The sequence below is a fragment of the Pocillopora damicornis genome, chromosome 2, assembly GCF_964200805.1.
Source record: "Pocillopora damicornis chromosome 2, jaPocDami1.2, whole genome shotgun sequence".
In the NCBI taxonomy this organism is placed as follows: Eukaryota; Metazoa; Cnidaria; class Anthozoa; order Scleractinia; family Pocilloporidae; genus Pocillopora; species Pocillopora damicornis.
The window spans coordinates 11,462,270-11,489,317 of record NC_142671.1 but is presented as its reverse complement, the minus strand read 5'-3'; the positions used below and the strand labels follow the sequence as shown (position 1 = coordinate 11,489,317).

The following is a 27,048-nucleotide window of genomic DNA, read 5'->3' as shown; positions in this document are numbered from 1 at the left end:
TTTACCTTTATTGTACTCACTATAAGCCAGAGTTAGGCACAAACAAAAGCTTTAAATTTAACTAGCCAGTCTGAACTACATTTCCTTTGACTTGATTTCCATCATGTGTTGCCCATCAGTTTAAGGGGGCATTACGGTTGGATTTTGAAGAAAAATTGAAAATTCCACCCTTTTTTTAATTTCCTCTTAAATGAATCTGGAATCCATCTAGTCTCAGCCAATATATGTTTTTTACGCTTATTTATTCATGCGCCGCTAAAAAACAGCCGCTTTTGAAGGCTAGTACATTGTGGGTTTTTGGTTGTCGTGGCAACCACAGGTAATCCAATCTAATCGTTTTGTCACGTTTCATTCCTTCAACATTGTACAAAACACAATTGGAAGGAAGGAAGGAAGACAGCGAGACAGTGGAAGAATTCAGTAAGCATAGCACAGAGCTTAAGAAAAACACAAACAATGTAGACTTGCACGAAGACAAGCTAAGCAGAGAGAAGAAGAGCTGTGTGTAACCCAGGAAGGCATAGCCTACGAAGCTGGAGGTTTCGACAAAACACAGCTCTTCAGAGTGGGTTAAAAGAGAAAGAACCAAAGAACCTAAGCATACCTTCAAGTAGGTGTGCTGTGATGCACAAAAGGCCATTTTATGGAGTCTTTAGTCTTACAAGTGACATTTAGAAAAAACTGAAGTTTTAATTGCAATTTTCCGAAAATAGCTTTTTTCAGGGTAATTTTTGTTGGCCCCTCAAATTTCTCGAAGAGTATTTCAGCTATTGACACCAAATTTGGTACAAAGATTGTTATGTAATTATCTGCAACCTAGTTGAGCAAAATTTCTTTTTCTAACATACAACTGGTTTGAAAAATAACTTGTCTTTTGCAAAATCTAATTGGTTACCATGACAACCAAAATGGTCAAAAGGCGATAACTCTCGATGAGGTTGCAGTCCATTGGATAATGCTCTATTGTACCAAAAATTAGGTGATTATTTTAAAAGGAAATGACAAAAAAGTGACGGGCCCCGATTTGACCCTCAAAATAGCCCTTCACAGTAACTTGTTAATTATTAACGTAAAACATATCAAACTCTTTGCCCAGTGCGACGAACATTTGTTTTTCTCGGTTCCAGGCGTACACAACCACTAACCCCACGTAATGCGCTTGCGGACAGGCCAAAGAGGGAAATTAAAAAAACAAAGCGATTTTGCAATAAATACTCAACATACACCCTCGTTAGAAAGGCGAATTCACGGAAGAAAGATACAAAACTGTATAATATTGAGATTTATATGATATTAAATTGATACCGAGGAACCGTTTCCAACTTGCTAAGAAGTGCATTTAGTTGCCTTCCTCCACGATTACTAGCTTTCTTGACAGCTTTCTGAAGACAGAATACTTTCTTTCTGAAGACTTCTGATATGCAGCTATTGATTATTACACCTCGTATATCTGATTGCTCAAACACTTTGTTTACGATTGTTGAAAGGAACGACTCATGGTTCTCCGTCTTTGTCTTCACATTGCTTTGAAATAGTATAGATTAGTAAGCTGAAACGAAAAATTAATCAGGGAAGTTTACGAAAAATCCAGCAAACAAGCTTAAAAAGGGCATTTATTTATACTTCATATTTCAACGAACTTCACAAATCTTGCCTGTTTATCTTGTAAATAAACGATGGCAGATTAATTCCCGAAGCGCTTTCTGAGTTTCCCGATCCCTCTCCTACTGCTTTCACGCTTAAAAAAACAGGAAAAAATCAAAAGGAGGAAGATAAAGCTGTTTTGAAACGCCATTTGACGAGCGTAAATCTGCTTTTTGTTCGACACTTTACATATCAAAACAAAGGAAATTTGTTCCTCTTTTTTATTTTAATTTGCGCCTGCGTAAAAGAGATATCGCCCGAGACCCTTTGCTCGATTGTGTTTTGATCAAAAACGCCTTGTTAATTTCACGCAACCGCTCGGAGAAAAGGTAAAAATGACGAGGGAAAAACTTTACCTTCAAGTTAGAAAATTAGCGAAACAGAAAGCCACAATATTATAGTTTAATATTTCAGAGGTACATTGAATGCTTTTTCCGTAGAGAATCCGCACGATGGTAAAACATTCGAAAATTACACTCGATTTGAGTGGGGTGTTGAACTGGGCGTAATCACTACATTCATGTTAAGACTATTTGTACCCCATGAGTTTGATATGAAACAATATGTTAACTTAAACATGCCATGTGGTAGGCAATTGCCTGGGTGTACTTCTTACCAAGTTTGAGCTGATTTGATTGCATTGTTGACTAAATATGATTTTTTAAGTAAGCTACCAAAATCTTACTATGAACCAAACGTAATGCCCCCTTAAGGCCCATATTTTTGATTGATTTCTTGTCATCATTTTGAAGTACTGCGCAGACATGCAAATGTCATTTAGTTTGCTTATTTGATTTTGGCTTATGAATTATGAATTTATAGAACTAACGCATGGAGAACACCTTGTTCTCCATGCAAATTTTGTCAAGCCACGTACGAGCAGAAATTTCATGAAAACCCAGCGACGATCTTTGCGTCATATTTTCTGGACTTGAACTCTCCGCCCTCCAAGGGAGACAAGTATCACATTCTCCGGCTTTCATTTAGCGATGATGAAGAATCATCTCCTTCATTTCCTGATATTTTTAATGCCAGTAGCTGTTGGTAAGTAAAACTACCATATAATTTGTTTTCTTCTCGCGGACAAATGCACGCAAGCATGTGTTGAGAGGAAATTTGGGCTCATCTCAATTGGCTTTTAAGGTAGAATTATTGATTCTACTGAGAGTCGAAATTTTTGACTGAACAATATACATATTTCTGTCGTTGTCGTGGGAGAACTCTGTCCTCGTGATCGAACTTAGTCCATATCTTCTTTGTCATTTGACGAAGTCTAGAATTTAGAGTTTGAATCACTTTCTTATTTTTAGGTTATTTTTGCGCAAACTTAGCTTAGGATTGGATGTCATTAACCCCATTCACACCAAAGCTTAAACATGTTTCAAAGCTGTTTTATTAAACACGGTGTTAGAAGCTACTTAAACTGATGTTTGTGGACTTCAAATGTAACGCGTTGAAAATTATTTGAATCCTATGGAAATTTTTGTTTTTATCAGTTCACTGTGGCTGATTTTCATTCAGTGAAACCCGGTTTGTCTAAACATGTTTTTCTGGTGTGAATGAGTATAATTTAGTTTACTTTTGTTCGAACGTAACTCAGGATTAGATGTCATAGTCACAGAATACATGTTTACATTTTTAATTTACAAATACAAGATATACTCGAGCCAGCGTCTTGTAACAAACAAAGGTTGCGCTTAAATTTAAGCTCCCGCTCTTCTCTCAAAATTGAATAAGTACCCCACACTCCACTCGTAATAGGAGCCATCATTAAGACCAGAATAGATAATGTGTAAGGTGTACTATGGTATGCAGGCCTGTCAAACTGGAAGCGCGTAAGAAATTTCTATAAGAACAACGAAACAAATGTGCTTGTTAGTTCCTGCATAGTAGTGAGAAGAGCACCATCATTTCCCACAGTGATAATCGAATCACTTTTACTTTCGTTCTATTTTGTTTGACTCTCTGAAGCCTACAGACGCCAGGCAAGATGCTATAAATGCGATGGGAACAATGAACAATGCAGTCTGGCTATGATGCACTCGGATATTGCAAAGTACACAGTGAGATGCCCGCGAGATTATGATAACTGCCTCACAGTGTTCCTGGAGCAAGATGGAAGAAAGATCTTTAATAAACGGTGTGCAAGTGATAGGATCTGCAACAGAGAAACATCTCGCTGCGGGGGAAGCGAGCGCGCGACCAAGGGAGGTCTTCAGACCGAGAAGATTTGTCATGCATGGTGCTGTAAAGGGGACTGGTGCAATCCTGGGCCACGTGTCTCTCCAGCACATCTTGTGATGATGTCAGGGCTTCTGTTCGTGAACTTGATGTGTAGGATTTAAATGTAAATAGAGTAACACTGAGTTTTACTCGGCGTGCTTTGGTTTTTACTTTGTGTACTTAAGTAATGGGCTGTGTTTGCGTCTGGCGCCAAATTAAATTTAGGGAATATTTTATAGAAATTTCTCGTCTGAACAAGCTGATAAAGTGACCTGAGTTGATCATTTAAGAATAGAGTGTATATTATAGTATTGTTTCCCAGAATGTGTACAAATTTGCACCAAACTAGTCAGATGGGCTTTTTATTGAGGAGATTGTTCATTTCAATTTTACAAAATATGAGCGAAATACATACTAGTGATCAAATTACGATTTGATGTCAATCTTTAGCTAGGTTTGGTTTGAAAATAACACGGAGTAAAGTTTGACTATTATTACTAGTGTTAAGAAAAATAAACTTTAATGTTTTGTTTCTTCCAAAAGTGCATCCTTTGAATTCAACCAATCAAATAGCAGCACACTGCCTGCTTAATCCTTTCACTTCCAATATTTGATCAGTTATTCTCCTTACAGCCTATGATACAATTTCTGTGATGTTAGTTCGGGGAATTTGGTATTGGATCAACTAATAATCCCGTGGTTGTGACATTTTACTTTATTCTTATCACTTGCCTAGTTGATATTGTATTGACATTGTAAGGAGAAATTCTGTCTTATGGGAGTTAAAGAACTGAAACTTGTTGACGGACATCTTTCTAGAGACTGATCGATGTTTTCAGTTGTGAACAAGATCAAGGTAAAGCTGCGTTTCAAAATATACGTCTGTTGACGCTTGTATTTACGCCGATCGCATTTGACGACCGCATGAAGAACAGGTTAAGACAGGAAGGGAAAAATCTCGCTTTTGATATATAGATAGTCATAGATTGATACTTAGGGGCCAGTCACCAATTATTATTATCACCAGAGGATGGGAGGGGAGGGGGGGTGGAAGAATTTAAGGGGATCACACGGTTTACTAAACGGAGGATCATAGAAAAATTGACCGCCAACTAACTTCTAATGAGAGGGGAGGGGAGGGGGTGAAGGAATTTAAGGGGATCACACGGTTTACAGGTAGATTGACGGGGAACCCCTCATGCGTCACTAAAAGGAGGACCATAGAAAAATTGACCGCCAACTAACTTCTAATGAGGGGGGAGGGGAGGAGGTCAAAACAATATCACAGAGCCTCATGGGGGGGGGGGACAGGCAAATGTTATGGTAACACAACCAAAATCCTTCAACCCCCCTTCGGCGATAAATAATGACTGGTTACTTTTGACTGACGGTGTCTTACTCTTTCATCGTTTAAATGTTCCTTATCCTTGAAATACTAGTACTGTCATTAAACATGGAATTGTTGACACCGTCGATCTTTGTGTTAACCCTTTAACTCCCACAATCTCATTAGTAATTCTCCTTACTGTCTGCCATATAGTTCTTGTTATAGTTTGGAGATTTTGGTATTGGATCAACTTATGATACCCTAACGGGAGCCCATTATGAGCTCCTGACCTTCGTTAAAATATTTTTCTGTATTCTCATCACTTGTCTGCTTGATATTGTAAGGAGAAATTTTTTCTTGGTCACACATAGAAGTTAAAGAGTGAAACGTTGAATTACTGTAGATTCATTACTACAGATAGAAAACTGTACATGAGAAATATTACATTAACATGCAATTTACAAATGATTTGATTGCTCCCGTTACAATAATCTCCTTCGCAGCAGGTCACATGGCATCTATGGTGAGCACTCCTCTTCCTCCTACAATCTTGTGCTGCTAATCTACACTCAATTTCCCTTCCACAGCCTCTGGTCATCTCGATTACCCCAATATCAAGCATGAAGGTTTTAATGATGCATCTGTCCATGTACTGATTGCAAGCGTCTTGGGTTCGGTTGCGCCGGAGCTTTTCTTGTAGGCAGTACTGTTCTAAGCCCTTGCACTGGAAACACGTCAAAGCAAAGCCTGAAAAATGAATTAAATAAAAGGGATTTTTTATGAAATCTTTATGCTGAGAAGGGAAATCATTTGCCTACTTTAGCTGGATGCCCATCCCACACTTTGATCATCTGGCGAGGTTTGCAAAAACGGAAGACACAAGGATATAAAGTTTGAATTTGCGCGATCGTATGATGTAATCGTCCGGGCGAGAGAAGTCGTAAAAAAGGACTGCTGTTAGTAATGAGTAATGTTTAAGTGAACGGAGCCATCGCCAGAGAGAGACCTGACACTGATCGCATACTGTCTCCTCGGTAAACCAGACGATCACACTACTGACAATTAATTCTTGATTACAACATGCATCATTGTATTCAACACCGTTCGGCGAACGATGTTGAATACCCCGGAACCTGAAGTTCGAGGCCATTTTTTCTTTTATGCTGATATGATTCTTAGCCGATATTAAGACGACAGAACACTTTTACCAAGAATGAGGTTGATACCTATCCCAACTGAAAAGTAAATTAAATAATAACAGAAAGACGTCTTTTTGTCCTGTCACGAGCGTGGGACAAAGAAAAATATCTTGAGGTATGGAAACTTAGACCTTTGGTTTCCGCACGTGAACTCGCGTATTTCAATCAAGGTAGTGATGCACTATTGCAGCCTTGACCACACTAATGCGTTTTCAAAAGTGTTCGTTTTCGTCTCCATCAAAACGAAGCAAACATATTTCCATTCGCTTTGTCTTCATCTTATCACTCTATCATCTATTTTCATTTCAAAACGCAAACATTTTTTGATGAGGATCATTTTGTAAAATTGCCACGCCGTCTAGATGTTATGAGCCTTCGAAATATTATTGAATCAAATATACCTAAGAGATCTTTTGTTTGAGGTAATGGATAAACAGGCTGATATTGATTTAATGGACAATGTGCAAAAAATGTGGTTTTCAAAATTGTTTCAACTGACGAATAACTGACTTTTCCTTGAATTTCAAAGCTACTGTCATCGCTGGGAGAATAACGCAACTATACGGTGGAAGAAACTGAAAATACCTTAATGAAAATGACGGCAAATATTTCGTGTCACTGCTGTTGTTGCATTGATATGTTAGTGGATTAAGAGAGAAAAACGTCTGTTATGAGACGGTACTTGTGCGAATTCATATAACATTTAGTCAGCGATTCCACAATCAATACCACAAGACGCACTCGTGTCAGAGATTTTATAAACGATCCGATTTTGCTAGTTTGTGATTCCGCTAGCGAATTATGATGGTGGTAATCGCGGTCAGTACCACATAATGCATCTTCACCTAAGACTGAAGTATATTCTCGTCTTTGTGTTATTTCAAAATTTCACTTCGAAATAAAAGTTGATGGCGATGCAGTACTTACCAACGGTAGCCATGAGAAGCAATCCAAAGACTTGACTGAAAACAATTTTCATTATTCAGCGCAAGGTCTTAGAAAGTTAGTTTTGATCACGTTTGTGATCCTTATATATTGTGGTGTCGCAAGCGACTCAATTGAAAAGTTCGCACAAACCAGTGATTATCCCTTAAAATTCTTTGGTGTAATTCCTCAAGACTGACAGTGTCAGTTTTGATTACACTTTCACTAAAACATAATTTGCATTTCGAGCAGACAGGAGATTTTAAATGGCTACGCATGTGCGAACGTGGGCGCAATAATAGATCGTTTTCAGTCACGTGATCTCATTTTAATTCGCCGCCCTATTGATGCACATCCCTTGCCTGCCTGAGAACATATGACCACGAGTTGTGTTTATGACAAAAAAAAAAAAAAAGGTTTTATGCGCGATTTTTGGCTGTGGTACCCGAAGTGGTCGTGATAAAGGAATTAAGAGGACATCCGTGCAAAATCAAACAAAAATGAAATTTTTATGGCAAGGGTCAAAAACTCAAATTGTCTCAATTTTTGCACACAAGTAGACCCTAGTAAGACAAGAAAGGCTGTGTATTTTTTTTCCTCAAATGTATTTTAATTTTCGAGAAAAACAAACTTTTCGCTTTTACCCTCTGGAATCGATGAATCTGGTCATAACAGGTCGAAAATTAAACACTTTCGCTCGCTTCGCCGAAGCGAGCGAAAGTGTTCAATTTTCGACCGGCGGCGCATTTCAAAGATATTACGTCTAGGGAAATCTTACCAACGTGAGCTCTTTCATAGACTCTTCGTCTTCTGTAAAATGTAAGTTATGTAGGAATTGGTTGCTTAGAAGCTTTTTTTTTTGCGAAAAAGCAATGTGCTCTCTTCCGTTACAAAAAAATGTCGGTGAAGAAAACCTCTTTGTTCACCATGTGCCATTATTCAGAATTCCACAAAATTACGTATGTAAATTTCTGAAGGAATAATCTTCAAAATGACGTAAAATTTTCTTTGGGCAAATGTTTTCTCGCGACGCAGGAAACTCTTCTAAGTAGCACACGGAAGACATAAAATCACGCAATATGTTGATTGCGTGACCAAAGAATTAAGGAGCATTCCTGCCTTCGAAATGACTTCGGATCGAACAGTAGAACTTTTTCAGAAACAAATGACATAGCTACAACCAGTTTTGTTAAATTACTTTGCCCTTTATCATTTGAAGTTTATTTCTGCAGAGATGTTCCGCCATCGTTCTGTCTAGTACGATTATGCACCAGTGCCAGTAACGGATACGATTAAGAACTTTGCTGTTCTCTTGCACACGAATCTTAAGTTTCTGCCCATTGTTTAACTTTCTCTATGTGCTTACCCGTGTCTTTTAACTAGCACTCGATAAAAACCAACAGAGTTTTCAAAGGGAGGTTTTGGAAAGAATTAAGAGGACTAAGTGAGGGCTTGCATGACCCAATTAGCATAATTGCAGTTGTGGTCGCTCGACGGTCATTTTTAACTCGTGAATTGCGCGCATGCGCAAGAGCGAGTTATAGATACGATGTGGGGAATAGCATTCGCTCGCTCGCTCGCTCGCTCAATTGGTCGATTCCTGTAAACTTTTTTTTAAATTTTAGGCTTTTGAGTGCATTTGATAGTTTTTGGCGAGCAATAAACAAACAAAATGGCGACCTTTGTTGCTAAGAATAGTGGTGGGGTGAAAAAGAAGCCAATGATAATCTTAAAAGAGTTTTTTTTTCGTTTTAGTTTCAACAAGCAGCACCAGCGACTGGCAGGCATGCAAGGATTCACACTGAAATAACAGAACAACCTTCGTTTTTCAGAAAATTGTAATTCACAATCCTTGAACTTGAAAACAATCGGAAGATTCATTGAAAATATCACTTATTGTGAAGCGCACGGAGTTTACAGATGTTCAAAAGCTTTTTCTGTTATAGCGTGAGATTGAGGACAAAATCGATCATTACGTTTCGTATCGTGTGTTTTTCCTGTGTGAAGCAACAAAAGATGCCGGGGACTGACGAAATTACAAGTTAACACGAAAATCATAGCTAGCGATTTTCAGTGAATTTTTAACGAACAATCTTCTTGTAAGTTTCAAGACAATTTGAAGATTCAAAATACGTATTACGTACTAAAATGTGAAAGTTATACACCACAAAATTGATAAATAGGCCTGAAATGAAATTCTATCTTGTTATTGATTATAAGTTGCCTAGCACGTGACTAAAATCTACCCAGGCGGAGATCCAAAATGACTGTGGCAGTCTTGGCTTAGTTATATCACTCAAAACTCGTTCTCGTTTGTCTCATTTGATAAAGAGGGAATCGTTAATGTTTTCATTAAGACGTTATTGCCTTGATTTTCTAATTTTTACGATGATAGACAGTAAAATTCACTTTTCACCCACATTTACTTCCAACCTTTTCTTTTGAACTAGAAACAAAAATGATATACGTTTAAAACACATGACATCATCCACCCTTGTCAAATGTAATAGCATGATCATTTCAATTTCAATTACTTTGTTTCTTTGCTACATTAGCGAACACTGAACTACTGCTTGTACTCTAGATACGACAATCAACCAAAAAATTCCCTAAACCAGTTAACATTAAACACAATCCAAAAAATCATGTGTCAATTCACGAGTTTGCTCATAGAGCACTTTGATTTAAAATAAACACAATTACGTAAAAAAGAAAAAGCAAGTCTAAATATCCATTTGGCTCTGATTTTGCCTTTATTTTTACCAAAGTTGATTTTTTCTGCCGGAGTGAAAACACTTTTTAATTACCGCAATGTCTGTTCGCTTTGTGACGTATAGGCAAGACAATTAAATTTACAAATCTTAATTAACCGCGTAAGAGTCAATATCGCTTGTCTTAACTGTCACTGCTCTTAACAGCAAATAACCTTTTCGGCGCTTCTAACAAATTTCAGCAATTTAAGAAACTCAGAGCAGTCGAATAGCTGCTCGCCGTTTTCGTCTTTCTCAGACCTCATTAATCTTGAGACACTTGCAGCATCTGCCTTTGTTCTCCAGTTTCAAACTTGGCTATCAAGTAGTCCTTTTGTCCATCAGTGAAACGAGATTGCGAGAACGACTCTGCTTTAGGGCCCATCCCATTTCAAGAGAAGCTAAAGACGATGACGGGGTGGATTCCGTGTCCCGCAGTTCCGGTGTCACAGCGGATTGGACCCCCCCTTCGCAGATTTGGACCCCCCTACCAAACTTTCCTTTTAAGCATCCTTTGTATCATATTTGGTAACTAATTCTATTTGCAAGCTTTTTTGTCGATGTTCTTTTCAATCACAACACAACATTTCCTTAATAAAGGTAAAAAAAACAACAACAGCCATTTCGTTCCAATTCTACCGCATTCATTATAGCGAGTCGACCAGTATACGCAAGAATTAGATGTGAACAAACGACTGCATTCGAACTATTGAAATTGTTACAATAAATCTTTGCTTCTTCTGATGCGAATCAACATTGGTACGAAACGTCGCAACAATAATGGAGACTATTGCGTCCAGTCACAAAAATAACTCAGTCTGATTTTCTAAAATAATAACATTAAACAGTTTTTGAACAAGAACGAAGAAACTACTCGTATTACAGGTCGTTCGTAAAGCCTATGATAAGTAAAAATGTTTCTATTCTGAACTATTGGAACTCTCAGCTTATTTTCAGATGCAATTCAACGTTAATGTCAACGTCTTAACAAAAATAGAGACTATTAAATCGAACTCAATCTTATTTTCTAATTTTAACGATTATTAACTGTTGAGGGATCCGAAATAACACTTTAACAATTACGAAGACGTCTAGAGTCTGGCAATCTGCAGACAATGAAGAGCCACTCGTCCTCCGAGGCAGTCTTAAATCCCTCGCACTCTACCATGTCGTCCCAACACTCGGGCATTGTACAATGACAAAATAAATTAGTGTCACAAATTTGTTTGTAAACAAGGCACTGTTGGTTCACAACCAACAGTGACCGCCTACTTTATGAAATGTCTTTTATTCAAGAACTAAGACCTGCTCTCGATGTGCAGTCGGACTCAATTCTTGCAAAGGTTTTTAATTTTTATTTTTATTTTCAACTTGGTTTTTAATTAGCTTCTTATTATTTCTTCTAAATATGTTCTTACTGTCCGTTTACTTTTCCAAAAAAACTTTTATACTTCTTACACGCATATATATATTCATCGTGACATTCCTACTATTCACTTGAAAATGACCGAAGTTTGGTCGAAACGTCGTGTTTTACCGTTCATTCTTTTTTTTGTCCATAAGTAAGAAAGCGACATTTAATCGTGAAACAAAACCTTTAAAAATCGTTTTGAAAAAATATGGTATTCATCTTCACTGTCCGCTGTTCATCATGTGCAACTCGCAGCGATTTACGCTCCAGTCCTCCGCTGGTCTGTAGGTTGTCGGCAAACTTCGTGATCTCTTCCTTGTTGTTGCGGATATCAGATATCTAACGCCGCCGGCTGAAAAATTGGTTCCTTTTTCTCCTTTCTCTAATCGCAAAATTATAGACTTTTTACCTTTTTTCGAAAGGACGGATCGCTCACGCTCAAGGACAAGATGATCGTGAATAAACATTCGTGATGCTGTGTAGCTTGTTATCTTGAATACAACGCCGAGCGAGCCAATAGAGCGTGAAATCTCACATAGCAACAAAGCAACTTTATGCCAAGCAGACCTCCTATTCTAATAGTTAATTCAATGTTGACAACTGAGTTTTACTCTTTACGGTGGTCAATTTACGTTTTTAACTCAGTTGTTAACATTAAATTACCTGCTATACTCTCCCTCCGACGCAGCACCACAGTTTCTTTAGAAACTTACCCCCTTTATTCATTTCTCACATTCTAATGTTTTTCATTAGTTACGACGCAAGCGAGCACTGCTTTTGCTTTTTGAAAGCGAAAAAATACTCGCCTTTACTTCACTTTTCAATGCTGTAGTTTTAAAAAGAATATAGCTACGGATCTTTATCGTGACTAATAAATATTCAGAACAAAATTGCGACCAGAGAATAAGTCCGGACCAGAGATAAAGTCCTTTCAAATTGAAAGGTGGGCCATTCGATTTGGTAAGCCGTTCAATAATTAGCCACTCAATTTGAATCATAATCCACCCGCCACAAAGAAGTCATTAGAAGTCAATGAGCGAGGCTCGTAGGTCATGACCTCAAGCCAAATATTATCCTGTCGGCTTTCCCACTCAGTCAATAAGTAAGTAATATGTAACTGATTGTGAGTTGTACTTTCACAGTAGAGCATTGGCGAAAAGATATGGCTTTTACGTTCTTGGAGCTCGAACATCAAAAGTATCTCTGCTTGCCTCCGTATAATTTCTTTTCAGTTAATAAAATGAAAGAGAAATTTTGATCAATAAACGTTTAGTTATACATAAACACTTATAAAAAACAGCGATATGAACCGACACTTTGGAGTCTTCACGACGCCATTGTCAAGGTAAATGTTGGGACAATGAAATCTGCGAGAAGAGAAAGATATTTGCATATATTAGTAAAATGCCCTGGGGATATGCAAATTGTGAATGCAAAAGGACCACGTTGGGCCCACCCCTTGTACTCTACTCTAGGCCGCCGTTTAAATTGGATCTAGAGACCCACTCTCCCACTCCACAAGGATACCGGGTTTTTGGAGTGCATCCTCCAGACTCTGAATTACCACCGTCAGTGCAGTTCGTGGATTATTTTTGTAGAACGCCTTCAATTTTTGAAGATGAGCAATCATCATTCTGCATCTGACCAAAATAACTAGGTGTATGACATTTTGTGTTCCTGTTCAGCAGATAAATCCTCCAAAGTAACGTAATGAAACCATTAACATCGCATGTAATGATTTGTGGACTAGGAACACAGGGGCGGTTTATGCCCCCCCCCCCGAACCATTTTTGTTTGTCTGTTATCTTTTTTAATTTATGTGTTATATGTCTTAATAATGCATAAATTTGGCGTGGCAGTACATGTTCAGTATAGCACAAAGAGTTCAACTTCGTCACGAGGAGCCTCAAAAATGGATCGTTTGCTGTTCACTCTGACAATCGTCGTTCTGATGGCTGCACATGGTGAGTATTGTACAACTTTAGAATTTGAATTGTAGCTTAATCTCTCAAGAAATTTTGTTTCTTATTAGAAGCATCGCTGAATAACGCGACACTGAAACAAATCAAATGGCCGTAAAATAACCGTCGAGTATCTTCATTGGTTTTGGCCGCCAGCATGATAGGCTTTTTTTCCGTGAACCGCACAGTAATCCTTAAAAATGCATATAACAGCTTTTGTTAAGTGTTTTTATTAAAAGTGAAAGTGAAATGTGATCATCGCAGTAAATTTTCCAATTTAAGCAATTGGAAAGAACAAGCCTGAAAAAAAAAATCAGGGCTTCAACGGGATCCGTGACCTCCGCGATACCGGTGCGATGCTCTACCAACTGAGCTATGAAGCCACACATTGGGAGCGAGGTCAATTTATTGAGTTCATATCTTCCCGTGCAGTGAAATGATGTGAAGTTTATATGAAATAATTCATATTTGTACTGCGGTTGTAGATGAAAGTGAAATGTGATCATCGCAGTAAATTTTCCAATTTAAGCAATTGGAAAGAACAAGCCTGAAAAAAAAAAAAAAAAATGAAAAAAATCAGGGCTTCAACGGGATCGTTGATTGAGCCCTGATTTTTTTCAGGCTTCTTCTTTCCAATTGCTTAAATTGGAAAATTTACTGCGATGATCACATTTCACTTTCATCTACAACCGCAGTACAAATATGAATTATTTCATATAAACTTCACATCATTTCACTGCACGGGAAGATATGAACTCAATAAATTGACCTCGCTCCCAATGTGTGGCTTCATAGCTCAGTTGGTAGAGCATCGCACCGGTATCGCGGAGGTCACGGGTTCGAATCCCGTTGAAGCCCTGATTTTTTTCAGGCTTCTTCTTTCCAATTGCTTAAATTGGAAAATTTACTGCGATGATCACATTTCACTTTCAATTGCTTCATTGTTTTCAACAAAGATGGCAGTGTAGTAACAGCTTATGATGGTTGCCCAGCTGGAGTTGACGGGCGTTGCAACCATGTAACTTCAACACTATTTGCACTGGAGGAGTTCTTCAAACAAAGCAAAGCACCTGTAAATCCTTCCTTAACCCCTGCACTTTCTTGCACTTCAAAGCCATGTGCATGGAATGTCCCAAGAAAAAGAAAGATTGACAATCTGCCAATTGCCAAAGCCAAATTTAAAAAACATCAACATGGCAAACTAAGCAAGAGTGAAGATAAATCTCCTCCATTAACAAGGGATGTTAGAGCACCACACCAGCAGTACCCGAATACAAACACTGACATGTATAATTTATTGCACCGTGTCAAGGAGATTGAGAATAAGACAGGCAAGAAAATGGCCTTAAGTCTCATTTTACCGCAGAAAACTTTGGAGGAAAATAAAGAATAATTAGAACTGTCCTTGGATAAAGTTCCTTGAAAATGTTTGGCATGAACTGATGTAGAAGCTCTCTCCTGGGGAGGCAAATTAAAGGCTCCAGTTCAATCCTCATAAACCGAATCCAAGTGTTAAACACAACAGAAACAGTAGTTTCAGAAACATTAAATCTGTGTGCAAGATCCTTTTGAAACAAGCCAAGCCTAAGTCTCATTAAAGTCAAAACAAACTCTTCAAATAAAGTCAATGCTCTGGGCCTTCCAAGCTTTTGCTCTGAACCACTGTCTTTCTTTCCGTAACTGCCATAGTTCAGGTTCTGAGCCTTCTGACTGACCAGGTCATAAAGGAGCATAAGTGCATCCCAGTGGGGAAGGCCTGTGTAAAATTCGACATCTTCAGGGCTGTCCTTAAATTTTACAATGTCAAATTTCTGATTTTTCGTTACATGCTGAAGTCTCTTTAACTCCCTTGATAACTCGTCTCTCTCCCTTGCCAACCTTTCCTTTTCCTCTCTCATCTCTTTAAGTTCGGCTTCCATTCGATCCAGCATTTCTACAGTCATTTCAGTTTGTGTCGCTGCATCGCAAAAAGAGGCCGGAATGGACTCCTCGTGATCAATTTCAATAAGAGTCCCTTTGTCAATTTCGGTAGAAGATCCCACGTCCACTTTTCTTTTCTTGCTTGCTGTATTTGCAGTCGCTTCCGTTCTGGACAAAATCCGTCGCTCCTTTTCCTTCTTGCTCCAAGGAAATATCGATGGAAGGTGAGTTCTGCTGAGCTTACTACCTCCAGTCCAATGCGCAGAGCAAACGCGTGTACTGTCGGACTCTATCTTCAAATTATCATTTCTTAGTAAACGGACATATTCTCTGCGAATACTTTCATCTTTTGGAATTCGATAAAACGTCAATCCGAAGGAGTTTCTGAAATTATTGATGCACAAAGGCACACAACAACTTACGTGCTTGGGCATAATTCAAGATGGCCGACTTGAGCGTCCCCCCAAACAATCCCATAAGCGCTTGCGTGGCGACTTCGGTTCCAGGCTACCGCTCTTTTCCAAAGTAGGCTATTGTTACTTAACATTTTGTGTGGAAGAGGTAGTTGTGAAAGAATCGCGAACAACGCATACCATCAGTTCATGTCAGAAGTGTGAAGGTGACATGTCCAGCCGTTAAGCTGATATATGTGCAATGTGGCTGATGACGCACAACAATTTACAAAAATATTCATTTGTTCTGACTATGATCAGTGAGAGTGACTGTCAGGTTATCAAAGATGGCAAAAATTAAGGTTGGAAACAATGGCACTGCAATTTACGCTTCAGGCTCCCTGTCCGCGCACAATCTTTAACTTTCGTACGCCTCTATAACGAATTAATAAACTCATAAGAAGTTTCTAGCGGTCTGTCAGTTTTGAGGGCACCTTTCGAAGAAATGTGCCAATGACATCTGTGGATTTCCAACCAATCACAGCTGAGCAGAACAGTTTATAAGGTAACATGTACCCGGCAGTCGACCTCATCGCTTGAAAAAAGACTCTCAATACATTGAATTCGAGAAATCGCGATCCACATCTAAAGTGATTACATGGTGAGACAAAAGACTATACTGTAGATTAAAAATTGGAAGTTTGCCAGCATTTTTTTCACGGACATACTGGATTTTGTTAAGATTTGAATGACGTTATTAGTTTATTGTCCTGAGAGCCTTTCTCGAAGTCATTCAGTTTGTTGTTTCTTAAGTTATTCAAGTTTGTTTTCCATTTTCTTGTACCATCAGGTTGTGCGTTGAAATGCTACCAGTGCGCTGGCACTGAAGATACTTGCAGCAAGAGCAGACTGGAAAGTAACAAGGCCATCTATTTGAAGGAATGTCCTTCCATCGCTGACAGGTGCGCTAGGAGTTGGTCTAGGAGAGGTGACGTGAACGCTGTGGGGAACGACTGCGCCAACAAAGCCGTCTGTGACGCAGCAGAAGAGCTTTGTGACAAGCTTAAAGATTCTATCAAGGACTACAAGTGCGGGGTTGGTTGCTGTACTGGCGATGGCTGTAATGCGGGCTCGCCTGTGACCTTCAGCTTCTTCCTGTTGATCGTCTCCTCTGTGCTGGGCTTGGCACTAATGAAGTAGACCGCAGACCAAAGATGCTAACGTATTCCTAGCACCCTTGATTGTAGAATTGTGAGCGTCGTAAGACATGTCATCCAAGATGGACAGTCAATATTACTCGCAAAAAAAAAATAGATTTGTAGATCTGAGTGAATTTCCTCGTTTTGTAAGCTTAGCAGTTGGATTAAACGTTTTGAAATAATCGTAGACAGCAATGATGCTTTGATGCCAAACAGCTTTGTAACAAATGAATGCACATCAGTAGCACTACTTCCATGATTACCAATCGCTACATTGTCCTTGAATTTCAGACGCGATCATAATGACGACCGTGAATTTAGGTATTCCATTAATGCATCCCAGAAGAGCACTTACGAGCCATTTAATAAAAGCATTATTGTATCGCTCGTGGGCTTCGAGCCGGACATGATAAACCAACACAACTTGATTTTACAATATATGCCAATTCAAGGCAGAATATGGACTATCTGTATGTGCTACGACTTTCTCTATGAATTAATATTGTCCAAAAAATGTAGTTGAAAAAAAGTCCAATAGTCCAATGGCACAAGGGCCCATTGGCTCAGTCCAGACCTTTCCCTATCGCTAAGTTCACGCGAGTTTTGATAATTTCGTAAATGGCTGGGGACTTTTGGGTTAGTACGTTAACTGAAATAAGGCATTATCCCACGTGAATCGTGAGAATTTTTCTTCGGGAGCCCTGCGCTTAAAATTGTGCATGTAACCTTATAGAGGGCTGACTTTTGATACAATGGGATCATTACAATGAGCAGGTTTCACATGTGTCTCAGTTGCCTCCACTCGTAGAAAAACGGTGTCAGAGATTATTCAACGTTAATTGATTTCCGGTTGAGTTTCTGCGATAAGGTGACAAATAATTTGGACATTGAGAACAATGGGATCTTATTGTGTATTTAAATGACAGGAGCCTATTACTTACACGGGTTCCTGAAATGAGAGAGACGAGAGGGTGAGAGGAGTACAGTGTGCCGTGAGAGAGAGGGGGATCAAGTTGATTAAAATAAAAGGAGAAGTTTCGGAACACAGCAGACTCGTCAGTCTCATTTCCGACAACGCCATTGAAATCTTTGTAGTCAGCTTTGGTCTTCTCTAATTGAGAGAAAAGAGTGATCGCAAAGTTTAAATGGTGTTTGTTCGCGAAATGAAATGAAATACTCGGTAAATTTGTCTAAGATTAAATATTCGTCGCTACATGTCCACGACATAGTGAAATAAACTTCCTTTCTTCTTTTAACGGCCTACGGCCAAAAGTAATTTCATAAAAAACGACGCTAAAACGACCCATGAGGGCAAAAAAATACCACAAATGCGTCGATGAACATTTCATTTAACTTAATTGAGATATTCAGACTAAGATGTAATTTGGTTATGCAATTTTCAAAGCTTTACTCCTAACCTTCATAGATTTTGTTCCTCTCATGTCAACAATTATTATACAGGCACTCATAGTGTGGTCTGCCTATGATTAGAACATTCGGAGTTGGAAATTTGATAATTATAAATATTTGGTATGTATCATGTCATTCATATATCATGCCACAAAGACCGAATACTTACAAAATGCATGGATAAAAAACTCTCAAGCAAAAGGTTTGAGGGCCTTGTATGAAGTGGAAATGGTCTATTAGGTGGCCACACAATGTCACTAATTATTTTTAAACCTAAAAGTGCTTCACTAACTTTGCTTTGTTATGCTTTTCTTCGCTGCGCTTTTTTAATTTCAATTGGGACTGTAGAGTAATTTAAATGTCTTCTCATTGTTAATATAATTAATATTGTTTTAGAACAACCGAAATGTTAATTTTGGTGAAAATGCTCACAACAGCAATTGCGCGGCTGTCGTCGGCCAAACCTCCTTGTTTCTGTGTAGTAGTTTTAATTGTCTGTAATTTGTATTTGAAATATGATAATTAAAAAAAGTAAGTTGGGATGATAGGTCTGAATGATTTCGAGACACACAAGGGTCCAAGAGGCGAGACGAAATATTTAGGAAGAAAAAAACGAAGGTAGAAGATTTAAAATCGCGGTCAGGACCGTCAAAACTAAACTCGAAACGTATCTTGAAGTCTCTTTTTTTTTAAAGCAACCTTTTTTTATTATCATATTTCAAATACAAATTTAATTACATGATTGTTCTAAAACAATATTAATTATATTAACAATAATAAGACATTTAAATTACTGTACAGTCTCACTATTACTCCAGGTCTGTTTCGCGTTGTTCTGTGCTACTAGAAACTCAACATGCCATGTTGGAGGCAATTTCTGTGAGCAGTAAAATCACTGCATATTTTTGAATTAAAATGAAGCAAATGACCAAATTAGGCAAGCTGCCATAGAAATCGTAACATATCGTAACAAAGTCCAACTCGAACTCGAGTATATCTCACTTGCCAAGGGTATACATCCGGAAAACGTAGTTTAAGCACGAGGTTTTCTGCGTACATAACAAAAGCTTTTCGTAAGATGATCATCTCACAGCTGGAGCTTGAGCCGCCTGTGGTTTAAGCGGCTGAAAGAGGCAAAAAAGCCACACTTAATTTACATTCCTTTTCTCTATGTTTAATATCTTACGGCAACGTAAGTTAAAGTTGTATTGATCAACTCCTCACTGGTGACCTTAATGCATCTATATAAATTTTTATCGTTTGTCATAGGCAAAACTGCGCCAGGTAGGAAACGGTGACTCCGAAACAGACAGAAACCAGGGTCGGCCAGGGGGGGTAGTGGAATACCAATATACCCGAAAAAAAATCGACAAAATACCCCAAATTACCCCAAATTCCTCCAAATATACCCAAAAACAATCGAAGCTTTGAATACTTTATACCTGAAATTCAAAGAAAGTGATATACTGAATACCCATATTTAAGCTGCAATATACCGTATACCCGATTTAAAACGCCCCTGAATACCGAATACCCAAAAACCCTGGCCGACCCTGAGAAACAGCCTCAAAAATTGAGTCGTTTACTGCTTACATTGACTGTTCTTGTGTCAGTAACTGCCCCAGGTGAGTGACACACAATTCCTTAGATTATTTCTGCGATAGCAACGAAAGAATTTCCGAAGTATAGTTAAAACCAATGAACCTGATAAACAGAGCGAAATGACCGAACTTGCAAACGTGATGTGTTCTGTTGCTGTTGGGAGCGGAATAATCGATCAATAAGTAAAAAAACTGACACACTGATTTGGGTATTCACTTTTCAGTTAATATTCGAGTCAAAGTTTACGGAATTCTGTACATTCTGTATTTAAACAGGAGGTATCTTGTCGAAATAATATTGCGTGTTTTGGACCACGCCTTCTCAAAGAGTCACGTCAACATCAGGCTCGCACCGTGAGCCGCCAGCCGATGATATTGCACAACCCCTGACCTTCACAACAAACACAGAGGCACCCCGCGGGAAGGCAATAGTTTTCGAGAAACTTTTATCCGAATTAAGGATACATGATACTTTCAGGGACAAAATGTTTCAAAAATTATTTTTACCAGAATCGGGAAGGCAGTAGTTTTCTAGAAACTTTTATCCAAATTAAGGATACTTGATACTTTCAGGGACAAAATTTTTCAAAAATTATTTTTACCGGAATTTTAAGTATTGGAGTGAAATCTATCAAAATTCATCCCTTTAGTAGATAAAACAATATATCTGGCGAGAATTTAGGAGTAAATCAAGTTCAAAGCAGAGATCCTCCCTTTGTTATAAGCTACGTTGGCCAGCTGTGGATTTATCTTAATCCTCCTGATTAGAGAATCCTCGTCTTTGAGAGCTCCATCGGGTACAGTGAGGTAGCCATCTAACCTTCTTGTCGGACGAAGTAAGAAGGGTCACAATGGGGTTAACAGTTAATCGATAACGATGAAAAAACTTAGCCGTTAGGTGTAAGAATTGCCAAATTTAATTGCTGGTGGCAAACAAAGTTAACCGTTACAAGTTTCCCTTTATCCACAAAATTTTAACTGTTCGCCGCAGGAGTCATCATCCCATTAAGACCCTCGGGCAAGGCTCATCTTACTGTCCCCGTTTTTAGCATTTTTCAAAGCGTGCGAGGGTTGCGTTTTCTTCTCCTCGAAATGACTAGATTCCGAAGAGGAGGACTCTGGCCTCTCTACCATTAAGAGCGCCAAGAACCATCCATCGAACCCCGTCCGTGAAAAATTGTTCTAGGAGGTCATGTATAGTGCCCACATGCTGGAGTTTATCTGCTCTAAACTCAGCTCTAATTCTAGTTCAGAACAGGCAGACTCAGTAGCCGGTGGCCTAGCGATACCATCCGGTTGACCGAAGGAAACGCCAAGGTGGCCAACCAAGTCGGGTTGGCCCTTAGATTCTGAGCCAAGTTGGTTCTGAGCCATTTTAATATACCGAGTACGACCGACGCTAAGCCGCAGTTTGCTTCAAAAATTTCCAGTTAAGAGGTTTCTAAAAGCCCGCATACAAATCAACCTTGACACACGACCGTTGAAAACGAGCTTGGTAACCCTACCTCCTTTTCAAACTGAATCTCGCCGGGGACCAAACCGTAACTTGGCATGAAGAAATTGTGTTAGCACCATGGGTGCCAAGTTACGGTGTGGTCCCCGGCGAGGCGATAGGGTTACCAAGCTGGTTTTCAAAGGTCGTGTGCCAAGGTTGATATGTACGCGGGCTGTTAGAAACCTCTTAACTGGAAACTTTTTAAGCAAACTGCGGCTTTAGCATCGGTTGCACGGAGAAGATTGAGTTTGTAGTGAATTGAAATTTTGCGCTGGGATTTTTCGCTTCTCGAATCGGACGTTCGGCAATGGAGTGTTCAGCCTTGGGCTTATCTTATGTACGTTGAAAACCTTAAAGTGGACAACTCGCTAAAATGGAATCTTTTCATCAAAGTAAGCGGTCAGATAACAAGTGATACGCTGTGAAAGTAAGGTGAGGTTTTTTTTTATCGAGATTTGACGTATTGTTTTATTCCTTAAAGTGGTCGTAAATATTCCCATACAAACTCTTATAATTCCACCATGACTGTTATTGCGCAAGCTGATCATCTCACAGCTGGAGCTTGGGTTGCCTGTGCTATAACTTCTACCATGGGAACACCTCTTGCATAAAGGAAAATAACGTCGGAAGCAAATGCAATAAATTCTTACAACCGACCGAATAAGTGCGTACAACTGACTGAGTCTCATGCATGCAACCGACTGATGAAGTGCCTAAAACATACCAAGGAATTTTTACAACAAACGGAACAAGCGTGCGCAACAGACTGAGCTGATTTAAGTCAATAAAATACTTCCAAAGTGTTATCGACGAGTGTAGGATCTCTAGGATGTCAGAGCATTTTCAAACAAGATTTTTTCTAACGTAAAAGTGAACGGAGTTATATCAAGTAATAAAACTGTTACTAAGAGGCCGTGGCTGTAAATATCGAGAATCGCTGGCCAGGCTAAAAAAATCGAAAATTCTGATAATTTGCCTGGAAAACCCTTTTAGGAAGATATATTCAAAAAATTATTTCAAAGTTTGAAAATTCAAATGTGTCCGAGGAAATGGGGAAAAACGAAAATTTGGGTTTTTACCCAGTTAATTATGCAAAAAATACTGTAAAATTGACCAATTTTAGCGTGCTAGTACTGAACGAGTATGTTTCGTAAGAAATCGGGAATGTTTTTACTTCAAAGTATAATTCATTTGATTTTTATTTGTGGCATTTTAAGGAGCTTTGGTTCAATTTTAAAATTCACAGGTTTTTTTTAACAAAGTGCTGTCAAAGTGCGACTGACTGCCAAGTGCGGTTCGAAGGGGACTATTTCATTTCCGGTTTGCGCCTTTAATACGGGGATCACGGAGCTATAGGGTTGAGTGGGCTGTAGCCCCACCAAGAACAATTTAGCATTATCAACTTTTTTTTTTGTTTTAATCTTTGTATTAAGAAATTTGACAAATTTTTCTTAGGATTGAAACGCGTTTCTGGTGATTTCAGAAGCTCTAGATTTCAAAATTTGCCGGGGGAGCATACCTCAGGACATCCTGTCAGCAGTCTTTCTGTACTAAGAAAGGCGTACTAAGAAACAGACAAAAGGAGGCCCTCTTCGGAGGGGAGGCCCCAGGACCCTCATAGATAAGTTGGTGCCAATGAGCTCACACTACGTGGGAACTACAATAGCTCCTCCGATCCAAAATATGCTCCATGGCCCCTGTTTTATATCAACGTTCATATAAAACTCAATTTTTTGAAGCAGCCTTTTGCCATTTGCCTTTTAAACTGCACTGTAAGAGCAGCATCTAACAAGGTCTTCGAGCAGAGCGATGTAAGACGTCTTTTTCCTCTGATCAACCCCAGGTGGTAATTTAAGACTGAAACTCTCGCAAAGGAATTTTAAGATTGCAAGTTTGAGATTGTTGAGTGTGTTATTCTCGACCATGGAACAGATGTTGTACTGTTGGTAATGAATAGAATGAGTTACATTTAACTGCTCAAAAATAGACTCCTTAGTATTTGACAAATTAAATTATTCCTCCATCGCAACCAGATCTTGCTCAGTTACAGCTTGTGCGCAGGGGGTTGTCTGCTATGTAAATTGCTGTCATTCTGGAAAAAAATGAAGCTACTCGTTGAGTTGTCAAAAAGTTAGAGACACTGAACAAGCGCTCCCCGTTCAATCTCTTTGCTCCTCTCATTTCTGTTGCAACAATTTTCGCGTCAACCTTCTTGCCGCTTTCTTGTCCGATGGTAAATCTAGCGGTCAGGTACTCTCGTTGCTTTTCGTTAAACTGGTAAACTTTCTATGCTTGTTTTAAAGCGAAGCCTTCAGGCGGTATTAGATATCCAGTGCTACGAGGACAGGTTTCAGGAGGTAGAGGAGTAGTTGGCGCGAAACCTGAACCTTCCTCGAGCCTTGCAGCATATTTAACCTTCGCTTTATCAAGAAGTGTCTCCTTTTCAACTATCTTTGTGCATGTTCTTAACGCGAGATGCTTTTCTGGAGAAGAGTGCCGTTGGAACTGAAACTATGCGTGCAGCCCTCTTTTGGACGTGGAAACACTTGATCCCTAGTACAGTCTTTCAATTCGACAAAGGCCAGCCACGTTTGGATTTTCAGCACTTGCACCACAAGCCCCCCCCCCCCCCCCCAAGAAGAGAAGTAAAGCTACAGAATGACATCGTTTTCTGTTTATGCTCTATGAAAAACCTCGCGCGTGTTTACCTTTAAGAAAAAGACCGTGATTGCATCATAGAGAATTATCGCCTGGACTGCAACACGGTATAATTGCTACCGTGACGTAAGTCCTTTTTATCAAGTTTTATGACAGAAATGCGGCCATTTTTCCGAAAAAGATAAGAGTAAATAGCATGAAAATAGTTGAGCTGTTATCTTGAGGTGAAAAACTACACAGCAGAAGCTTGCGGTGTTGCGTGACTTTGTTTACTCACATAACTTTTCCAAGATATCCAAGATATTTCAAAAGAAATATTATCGCAGTTGCAGAAAACGTAGCTATTCAACTAAGAATGATGTCGATAATAAACAGCTAGTCAACAAAAATGGTAAACTATAAGGCGGCCCTTATCTATATTTAGGTGTAGGCAGTGCTGTTGAAATAGCGAGTCAACAATAACAGAGTCTTCTGCAATTCAAATTAACAGAAAATTTCGTATCTACACATCAATTTACAGCCCTCTTCAGCAACGTCTACGAATTTTTTTATTCTATAATTTCATATCCATATCAAAGAGTTTTTAACCATCTTTAACTATCTTGTTTATTTCGTAGCGCTCGAGTACGATTTCTACAACTGATTTGCATCATGCAAATTCCCGACCTTAGCCACAGTGCTTCACAAACTCTTTTATTTTGCCGGCACTTTATTTGAATTACCCAAATTTTTTATTTCATATTATTTTTTTATAAGGACCAAACTTTATGCCAGCATGCAGTTTGACATGATTTCTCACATGCCAAGACGCGTTTTGAAAGCTTGAAGTTGCTCGATTTTTTGCTTTTTGCAACAAGTGTTTGAGAGTACTTTGTTAAAAAATCATTTAAATTTTAAAATCAAACCAAAGCCCCTAAAAAAACCACAGATAAGGATCAAATGAATTATATTTTGAAGTAAAAACACCCCCGATTTCTTACGAAACATCCGTCCTCTGTACTAGCGCACTAAAGTTGGTCAATTTTACTGTATTTTTTGCATAATTAATTAGGTAAAAACCCGAATTTTCGTTTTTCCCCATTTCCTCGGACGCGTTTGATTTTTCAAACTTCGAAATAATTTTTTTGAATATATCTCCCTTAAAGAGTTTTCGAGGCAAATTATCAGAATTTTCGATTTTTTTAGCCTGGCCAGCGATTCTCGATATTTACAGTCATGGGCTCTTAAGTGTTCAAACGGTGCGCCATACACCTTGAAATCCTAACATCGATATCTGACACCTGAAAAAATGACAGCGCTTTTTGATATTCCATCGATGCATATTGCATCATGAAAAGCAAACCCAGCCAGATTATTACCATGGTGCGTGTCATAGGCTTCCCGTGTAATAATCTTTCACTGAACGCGATTCAATTCAGTGCTAGTTGCTTTTAGACAGCTGCTGCGTAAAAAAATGGGAAAAAACCTTTAAAAAAATACGCTGTGACTAAATTCAAGGAAGCCGTGCAGGGGCAAACAGACTGAACGGCCGGCAGCCAGAAATATTCACAGATTTTCCCCTGAAAGGTTCTTTCGAACTTCTAAGGATTATCAGATTTTGCTTAGAAATGTCCAGCGATTCAAAAGAATTAATATTTTTTCGTTGGAAAAACTCTCCGAGCTTGAGGACACTATATCACTCGGTTGTCGACACTCAGAAATTGCACGCCTCTGATTAGACTGCCAGGCACAGTCTCAAATGAACTAAATGCCTGGCAGTTAGAAATTTTCACCAAAATGTCACTGAAAAGTTCCTAAAACTTCTACTAGAGTATCGCACGTTAGTTTAGAAATGTCAAGCGATTCCAAAATTCAGATTTGGTGTTTTAGTAGAAAAAATTTCCGTGCTTGTGCACACTTCAATGTCGCTCGGTTGTCGTCACCTAGAATTTCAGACTGCCGGGCACAGTCTCGAATAGACTAAATGCCTGGAAGTTAGAAATTTTCACCAAAATTCCACTGAAAGGTTCCTTCAAACTTCTACTAGAGTATCAGATGTTAGTTTAGAAATGTCAAGTGGTTCCAAAAATTAATCATTAATTTTAGGTCGACAAATTCTTCGAGCTCGTGCTTCCAATAATATCGCTTGGCTTTTGCCACTCAGAAATGCTTCAGCGACACGGTCCCAAATGGACTAAATGGCCGGCACGAGGAAATTTTTACCAAAGTACCACTGAAACTCCATACAAACCAATTGAGTATATTCGAGGTTTGTTTAGAAATGCTTAGCGATTCCAAGAATTACGTTGGTTTTTTTTAGTGGTCAAGCTTGAACATACCGGTTTTAAGCTTGAGGGGGTCACGTCGGTTTCGTAGAATGTTATCTTCGAGACTGTGGCGTGACAGTAAGTGACAGCTTCGTCAGAACAGCTTCAAGTTAAGTAAATATGGAGGGAAACAATGCAGAAAACCTCAAATAAACCTATTGACAATATTTTGTCCACTAAAACAACAAATTACTTTTTAGAATCCCTTGACATTTTAAACAAACATTTGATATTCTTAAGAAGTTTGAAAGAAGCTTTCAGTTGAATTTCTGTGAAAATCTCTGACTGCTAAGCATTCAGTCTGTTTGAGACCGTGCCCGGTTGCCGGGCATTTAGTCACAGCGTAAAAAATGTAAATAGTGAAGCGCGAAAAGTGTTTCTCATAGTTAAATTGTCCGCGGCTCGACAGAGTTTAGAAGAAAATTCTCCTAAAGTAGATCGATTTTCAGATCACATCGTCATATAAAACTACAGGTACCCTATTGAATTGAGGGGTTAGGAGGCTCGTGACTACCTGTAGTCGAGACATGAGTAGTTTGTTTTGTGATAGGCCGGGTAAGACGCGCTATGCCTTCTGGGAACACCTTCTAATTTCCTTGTTAAGTACCATACTTTGCATAAATTTGGC

The 27,048-nt window shown here is 38.9% G+C and overlaps 3 protein-coding genes and 1 long non-coding RNA gene across 4 annotated transcripts; 3 read left to right on the top strand and 1 right to left on the bottom strand.

Annotated features, from left to right (window-relative positions):
* The first annotated feature begins 2,487 nt into the window (after nucleotides 1-2,487).
* On the top strand, nucleotides 2,488-4,409 carry LOC113668265 (uncharacterized). The gene is made up of 2 exons (XM_027184144.2): nucleotides 2,488-2,688; nucleotides 3,616-4,409. The coding sequence occupies exons 1-2, from the start codon at nucleotides 2,634-2,636 to the stop codon at nucleotides 3,987-3,989; spliced, it is 429 nt and encodes a 142-aa protein (XP_027039945.1). The 5' UTR covers nucleotides 2,488-2,633; the 3' UTR covers nucleotides 3,990-4,409.
* Nucleotides 4,410-4,567: 158 nt separating this feature from the next.
* Nucleotides 4,568-7,585, bottom strand: LOC113668266 (uncharacterized). The gene is made up of 2 exons (XM_027184145.2): nucleotides 7,321-7,585; nucleotides 4,568-5,941 (listed from the first exon to the last, which is right to left on the bottom strand). Exons 1-2 carry the CDS (start codon nucleotides 7,370-7,372, stop codon nucleotides 5,589-5,591), a joined length of 405 nt encoding a protein of 134 aa, XP_027039946.2. The 5' UTR covers nucleotides 7,373-7,585; the 3' UTR covers nucleotides 4,568-5,588.
* A 5,733-nt stretch (nucleotides 7,586-13,318) lies between these two features.
* Nucleotides 13,319-17,137, top strand: LOC113668268 (uncharacterized). The gene is made up of 2 exons (XM_089195515.1): nucleotides 13,319-13,442; nucleotides 16,602-17,137. Exons 1-2 carry the CDS (start codon nucleotides 13,391-13,393, stop codon nucleotides 16,949-16,951), a joined length of 402 nt encoding a protein of 133 aa, XP_089051641.1. The 5' UTR covers nucleotides 13,319-13,390; the 3' UTR covers nucleotides 16,952-17,137.
* Nucleotides 17,138-19,916: 2,779 nt separating this feature from the next.
* LOC149049891 (uncharacterized) lies at nucleotides 19,917-21,358 on the top strand. Its single transcript, XR_016183440.1, has 2 exons — nucleotides 19,917-19,985; nucleotides 21,210-21,358. It is a non-coding gene; the product is annotated as an uncharacterized LOC149049891 (long non-coding RNA).
* Nucleotides 21,359-27,048: the final 5,690 nt, after the last annotated feature.